Genomic DNA, 7,066 nt, shown 5'->3' with positions numbered 1-7,066 from the left:
TCTACAAAGGCGTCGTTCTGCACTATAGGGTAGCACCCTGCCAGAGCATAACCGAGAAGCCATGCCCTGTAACATAATCAAAGATTCTTTCGAGCCAGCTAGCTCCTCACTTATCCACAGACGACACGTCGCCAGGGTGATCCGAGGACGAGTCTGTGTGGTCCCGATGACCATGTCCATGTTCACGCTCCTACTCCCGAGTCTTTGTGGTGACTTTGTAAAATCTCAAGATACTATGTCTGCTCAATCTGTGTCAAAGATGCTAGCAAGGGTGGGGTGCAGGACGAGTGTACTGTGTTTTGTTTTTTTTAAAAAGGAGCACGAGGACGGGGTCCAAAAATCTAAACTAAACTGAGTATAAAAGCAAAGGAAAAGGGGTGGCACCAAACTTTGCAACCACCCACCATCCCGTCGACCAACCCTCCTCCCTTTTCCCCATCATTTCCTTCCCCGGCCGTCGGTCCGTCCGTCCGGCCCGACCGCGACCAGCCACCGCCCCGTCGTTCGCTGGGTTGCTTCAGATCTCCTCCTCCCCCTACCTCCCCACCCTCCGCCTCCAATCCCACTCCCGCCATTGCGCAAGATATATATAAATCCCATCCCCATCAGCCCAGTCTCCTCCCCACCCGCCCGCGACCTCGCCGTCCGTCTCTCTCCCCCGTCCAACTTCCCTGCTCGCGGGGCATGGCCTGCTGACGACTCATCTGGTGCACAATTCTCTCCCGGATCTGACCCGCCTGCCCGTGCTGCCGCTGGGATCGGGATCGGGATCTCGCGCGGGATGGAGGTCTTCGGCCCCGTCACGCCCGGCCAGGTGACTGTGATTCCCCCGCTCCGCCAATCCCTCGTCTCATTTCGTGGCTGCTCAAGCAATTCCCGCCCCGCCGGCCGAGATAAGCGTCTTGCCGGAGTCAATTTTAGCTCCCCCGCTCCGCTCTTGAAATCGTCTAGTGCAGTACTTGTGTGTAAGCCTACTGAATTTGCTGTCTAAGCAAGCAAGCACTAGGAGCCTCCTGGATCCCTGCCCACCAAAATTGCAGAGGATTACGTAGCGGGGTTAGCTCATGCGTCGCAGCTGTTCTCGACACGCGTGACGTGTACCTGAGCAGCCTGGTTCCGAGTTTAATGCCATGGTTTAAGGTTGCTCCAGGGCTTGAGCAAGAATTAAATTCAGTTCAGCACGTACCCACAAAGGTGTAGTCTTGTGTGCCTGTCACGTGAGTCGGTCCTTACCTCACGACTTTGGTGGCCCGGCTCTGATTTAGTTTCACAACATGTCAACATGACGCATGACATCCAGGCACAAATGTCTTTTTGTGTCACGCAGTTATGATCCAAGAAAGCAGAACACACTTATGCAAAAATGAAAAATTAGAGTTCAGCACTTGAGCTGTGATATTCCACATCTTATTTGGTCAAAAACATCAAAGCAAACAGTCCACCATGCCAAATTCATTGTGCTGGAATATATATCAGTAGATCTACCTTTCCCTGAAGACAGTATAGAGCAAAGTTTACTGGGAGTTGGCTGCTTAACTCCTCAAATCCAAACTTAGGCTGAGCTCTTTTTGTTTCCTAGTCTTATGCTTTTGTTTGCGTTGGCAAATTGCGGCTAGGTTCAATTTTCAATGCTGCCATGGGCTTATGTAACACGCACGGTGTTGTCCTTCCTTGCAGGTGTCATTTTTACTCGGTCTTTTCCCAGTCCTCATTGCATGGGTCTACTCCGAGATCCTGGAGTACAAGAAGTCTTCGTTACATGGGAAAGTGTAAGATTTCTCAGCAGAATATCTGCTTTTGGTTAACTTTACAACTTAGATTCGAGCAGCTGTCATTAAATATACATACCCACTGCCAGCCGCATACTGCTTCTTCAAATAATTCAACAGTTACTTTGTTAATCAGAAGCTGAACAACTACCGTCCTAACTTTGCCCGAATCATCCATTATTTTGTCATCTGCAGTCACTCAGATGCTACTTTGGAAAATGAAACCTCCAAGGAAGATGAGAAGGCTATATTAATTGAAGGAGGCCAGTTGAAATCACCATCGGCGAAATTCCGGAACATGTCTACCAAAGCCAATTTAATACGGTATCATATGAATAAACAATAAGATACATATTTTAGGATTATACGGTCTCACATGAAAATGACGAGTGCTTATGTCATGACGTCGTTGCGGCTTGCAGGTTTATAACAATGGATGAGCCTTTTCTGCTAGAAAACCGTGCTGTACTGAGAGCCATGTAAGATCCTGCAGAATTAATTGCGTCCAGTCTAGATTTTCCAGCTAAGAGATCTGCTATTGAAACTTATGTGTCCACTAACCATCTTGCAGGGCTGAATTTGGCATTGTGCTGGTTTACTTTTACATTTGTGACCGGACAAACATATTTCCAGAAAGCAAGAAGGTACTATGTTACTCTTATTTCTTACTGTATGCATTTTGAATGATGTATCATACAGTAGAGTAGATATAAACTGTAGCATGTGTCGGTTATTTAAATAAAATAGTGTATGCACATTATCCGTATCTCCGAGGAGTGTCATTGTTACTTCTGGTTACATGATCCGCCATGACTTGTTTCCTCATTCATCTTTCAGCAATTAATACCTGCAAGCTGTAATGGTTTGTCTGGCCTAGCTTTAGTTTAGATATGCCTAAATTAAGCTAGAGACTGAGAGCTAGAGCAAAGCAGGTGACATATTTTTTGGCATATCTAACAATTTTAAGCTTTCCATCATCTGGGAACCTGTAGCAAATAGATGGTGGCTTATGCTTGCAACATTTTGTAAGCTGAGTCAGCCAAACTAACTCTTGTGCTCATGTAATAAGCAACTATGTAGGGATAAACCTGAATTATACAAAACAAAACCATATATGCTTGTCATGTGTACGCCTGTACGCTTCTTTTTTGCTCGTATCATAATCTTTGTTCCTTTTTTTGACAGAACTACAACAGAGACCTGTTTCTGTTCCTGTACATTCTTCTTATCATAGCATCAGCACTTACTTCACTTAAGAAGCACCAGGAGAAATCAGCGTTTTCTGGAAAGTCCATACTCTATCTTAACCGCCACCAAACTGAGGAATGGAAAGGGTGGATGCAGGTTAGTGATTTTACTTCATTGCTTTAGTTCTTCTGGTAAATGCGATTTTAGTCATATCTGTGGTTGGAGATATTGAGAGATTCTGCGTGTGATGGCATTTTCGATGCACTTTTTCGCCATTCATCCTTTCAGTTTGCAACACGAAACACAAAGCATGTCTTTGATGCTCATTTAGTGAAATTTCCACCATGTGCTGTGCACATAGTGCACTCATTAGTGCCTTCACTGTTTCTAGTCTACTTCTCTTATATTGCAAGACCAAGTTTTACTATGCATTAAAGTCAAGAGAGTATTTGCATTATTGTCCCAGTCTGCTACTCCATATTCAAACTAGTTCCGGGATAGTCTTCTTCTCATTTATGTTACAGCAATTTATACCACGGAGACATATACTAATATTTCAGTACCGTTTCTGTTGTTGACTTGTTGTCCTTTGTAAGTTTTTTGTAGCTGTATTCTGGCTGTAAGTATGTTACAAACTTATAATTATTCAATCTTCCTCTCCAGGTCTTATTTCTGATGTACCACTATTTTGGCGCGTCAGAAATATACAATGCAATTCGTGTTTTCATTGCTTGCTATGTTTGGATGACTGGATTTGGGAATTTCTCGTACTATTATATCAAGAAAGATTTTAGCATTGCAAGATTTGCACAGGTGCTGAGTCTACCTCAACCTTTATCGCTTCTGCGTATGATAAATTTAATTCTCTTGATTTTTGGACCATCTGTCAGAGACTTAATGGGTAATAAATACACTTTTAACGCAGATGATGTGGAGGCTAAATTTCTTTGTGGCTTTCTGTTGCATTGTCCTTGACAATGATTTTATGTTGTACTATATCTGCCCAATGCACACCCTATTTACACTTATGGTGTACGCATCACTTGGCCTGTTTAACAAGTATAATGAGATACCATCAGTTATGGCTATTAAGATTGCTGGCTGCTTCTTGGCTGTCATTTTGATATGGGAAGTTCCTGGGGTATTCGAAATTTTGTGGGCCCCCTTTACGTTCCTGCTTGGTAAGTTGTCCATATATTTTTCTGTGGATATTCTTCTCAGTCATGGATCAGAGTATTAATCTTTGTTTTTTCTGTCCAATGTAGGCTATAAAGATCCAGAGCCTTCTAAGTCACACTTACCCTTATTGCATGAGTGGCATTTCCGATCTGGGCTTGATCGGTACATATGGATTGTTGGAATGATCTATGCTTACTTTCACCCTAATGTAAGTTTTCAGATATGTATATGTATTCCTCTTCTTCCGTTATGCATGCATACACAGTCAATATTGATAAGTTCTTTCCACAAACTTCCTCTGTGGAGTCTCTCCTGATACATTACAGTAATGATGACAGACTTAGATGTTATTGTCTTATGTATTTGTTCCTTTGTTTATCTCAAATTAATCTAGTATATAACCTTACATACTGAACAGGTGGAAAGATGGATGGAGAAGCTGGAAGAATCTGAGACTAAGGTTAGGTTGTCGATCAAGGGTACCATTGTGACTCTTTCAGTCCTGGTAAGTCACATGACCATCTCATACAAATGCACTGACTTGTTATCTATGTCAGCTAGCTTGGTTGTTACCAATTAGTCAACATTGCTGTGTTAACCTCAATTGCTATACTAACTAGGACTTCTGTTCTTTTAGGCTGGCTATCTGTGGTATGAATATATCTACAGGCTGGACAAAATTACGTACAACAAGTACCATCCGTACACGTCATGGATTCCTATCACGTACGTATAAAAAAGAAGATATCGTAACCAATATGACACGCGGCCAACATTTGTTTCATGCAGTTGACACAGCGCTTTATTTCTTACAGTGTATATATTTGCCTACGCAATTGCACCCAACAGTTGAGGGGCGCTTCTTTGGCTCTTTTTGCGTAAGCATCTACTAAGTTTGTAGCACCTTATATGGATTGTTCAGGCATTTTCCCTTTCCCATTCCTTTGCTTTTTCCATTACTAAGATCGAGATCTTATTTGACAGTTGGCTTGGCAAGGTCACTCTGGAGACTTATATTTCCCAGATCCACATTTGGCTCAGGTATGGAACTAAGCTGTTTCAGCATATGCTGATTCTACTTTTAGTTACTGAATGTTGACTCAGTTCAGTAGTCCAGTGATAAGTATGCTTTAAGATATTAAATGTTTAAGCTCAAGACTCGAGAACAAAAATCGAAGGGACATTCAACTCTGTCTGGAAGACCTTAAGCTTTTTTATGTAGCTTGAGTAGACATCCAGCTGTTCCTGCCTGATAAACCATTAGTAGTTATTCTGTTGGTCTGGGTGCGGTAGTTCCACTAAGTATAGACAAAAGGGCAACTATCACAGTTGAACTTGCGTCTATCTTTACTCGATGTAACACTAATGTCCTTGGCCAAGAACAGAGAGTTTCTTGAAAGCAGATGAATACCTTTTGACCGAAGTGCATCTAGGATTTGTCTTCATTCTCCATGTTTCTGCTTATTGTGCCTCGTGCCTCTGGTTCCTAGACGCAGGATCCGTTTTGAGAGCTGTTTCTTTTCTTTTTGCAGGTCTAGTGTACCAAACGGGCAGCCCAAATGGCTTCTGTCTTTCATACCGGGTTACCCGATGCTTAACTTCATGCTAACGACATCAATCTATCTTTTGGTAAGTGTACTGATCTCAGATGCATTTCACAAAACCGGATCATCAAACATGCTAATTCCATGCTCACTCAATGCTGCAGCTATCATACCGGGTATTTGAGATCACAAACGTGTTGAGGGCAGCCTTCATTCCTAGCAGAGATAACAACCGCCTGTACCAGAATTTCGTTGCCGGGGTTGTCATCTCTGTATGTCTGTATTGCTGCTCACTCGTTCTTCTAAAAATTCCGGCTGTATAGGTAAAGCGCAGGACCCTACTCTACACACTCAACAGTTTCCAGAAATCACTACTCATATATCTTCGAGCTTTTTTACTTACTTGTTCATGTAATTGCAGATGAATAGTTCTTATGGATGTAGAATTGCCAAGTAAATGATACCGGTGGAAGGCTGCTTCTTCCACACGCACAAACGAGGTTTGCTTGGCGGGGATGCCCGGTCCCATTTGCATCTAGGGGCTCCCCTAAGAAGCTGCCCTTGGGAACTTGATCGCCGTGGAGGGAGACGCAAATTTTTGATCATTTTTCTTGTTGTAAAAGCCAACCCATTCTTCTGGGAGTTGTAACAGCTGTCAGCCGTGTAACTGTCAACTTTGGTGTGCACCTTGTTGTTTTGTAACCTGTCTTAGATATTCTTCTATACATACAAGGAAAGCGTTTCCCTCCTGTAAAAAAGAAATAGCGAGTCAACGCATGAACTGTGAAGCATACCTTGTCGTGCTCTGAATTATTTTCGAGTTATTTTGAGAAGGGCAAATGGGGGAAAGGCAAATGGAGCCTGACACTCAAATACCATCTTTATGCCTTGCAAAAGAAAAAAAAAACCTGAAAAAGTGTGCATACACGTATACTTCCTTCGTTCGATGAAAAGTGTACATTTGGCTTTAAAATTTGTCCACAAAAGAGTGTATTTCTAGCTTCCCAATACATTTTAAAATAGAAAAAAATGTTTCTCTTTCTTCACACGGTAATCAAGACCAATAACATTATACATATACTCTCCTTAATTTCTACACGCACTTAGTTCATTGAGGATTGGATAATTAAAGAGGAGAGAGATAATGGCTTGCATCTTTCTAATGCATTTTTTTACTCCACTCCATAATTTGTTCTAAATTTTTTATATGTACACTCTTCACCGGATGAAAGGAGTACGCGTATACTATGTATGTGCAGATTTTTATAATTACGGAGTAATATACTTTCAAAAAAAAACCCAAAATGTACATGAAAATGGGGCTTGGATTTTTTGTGTGTAGCTTATATATTACAATATTTTTTAATGAAAATTTGGAGATTCGTA

At 42.0% G+C, this 7,066-nt stretch overlaps 1 protein-coding gene across 1 annotated transcript; it reads left to right on the top strand.

Annotated features, from left to right (window-relative positions):
* The first annotated feature begins 423 nt into the window (after nt 1-423).
* LOC123069721 (protein REDUCED WALL ACETYLATION 3) lies at nt 424-6,490 on the top strand. The gene is made up of 16 exons (XM_044492661.1): nt 424-814; nt 1,678-1,769; nt 1,965-2,093; nt 2,192-2,248; nt 2,341-2,413; nt 2,955-3,113; nt 3,621-3,770; nt 3,883-4,138; nt 4,223-4,344; nt 4,555-4,641; nt 4,774-4,862; nt 4,952-5,014; nt 5,121-5,177; nt 5,669-5,765; nt 5,845-6,003; nt 6,102-6,490. The coding sequence occupies exons 1-15, from the start codon at nt 782-784 to the stop codon at nt 6,001-6,003; spliced, it is 1,623 nt and encodes a 540-aa protein (XP_044348596.1). The 5' UTR covers nt 424-781; the 3' UTR covers nt 6,102-6,490.
* The last annotated feature ends 576 nt before the right edge of the window (nt 6,491-7,066 follow it).

This window comes from Triticum aestivum, chromosome 1A (assembly GCF_018294505.1).
Source record: "Triticum aestivum cultivar Chinese Spring chromosome 1A, IWGSC CS RefSeq v2.1, whole genome shotgun sequence".
NCBI lineage: Eukaryota > Viridiplantae > Streptophyta > Magnoliopsida > Poales > Poaceae > Triticum > Triticum aestivum.
This window is presented reverse-complemented; position numbering and strand designations above follow the sequence as displayed.

What these genes read in the sequence shown, in the direction of transcription:
- LOC123069721 (XM_044492661.1), top strand. Translation starts at nt 782, where the DNA reads ATGGAGGTCTTCGGCCCCGTCACGCCCGGCCAG. An exon ending in GCATTGCAAGATTTGCACAG is followed by an intron (nt 3,771 to 3,882) that starts GTGCTGAGTCTA and finishes CTTTTAACGCAG; the next exon opens with ATGATGTGGAGGCTAAATTT. An exon ending in GCTTCTTTGGCTCTTTTTGC is followed by an intron (nt 5,015 to 5,120) that starts GTAAGCATCTAC and finishes CTTATTTGACAG; the next exon opens with TTGGCTTGGCAAGGTCACTC.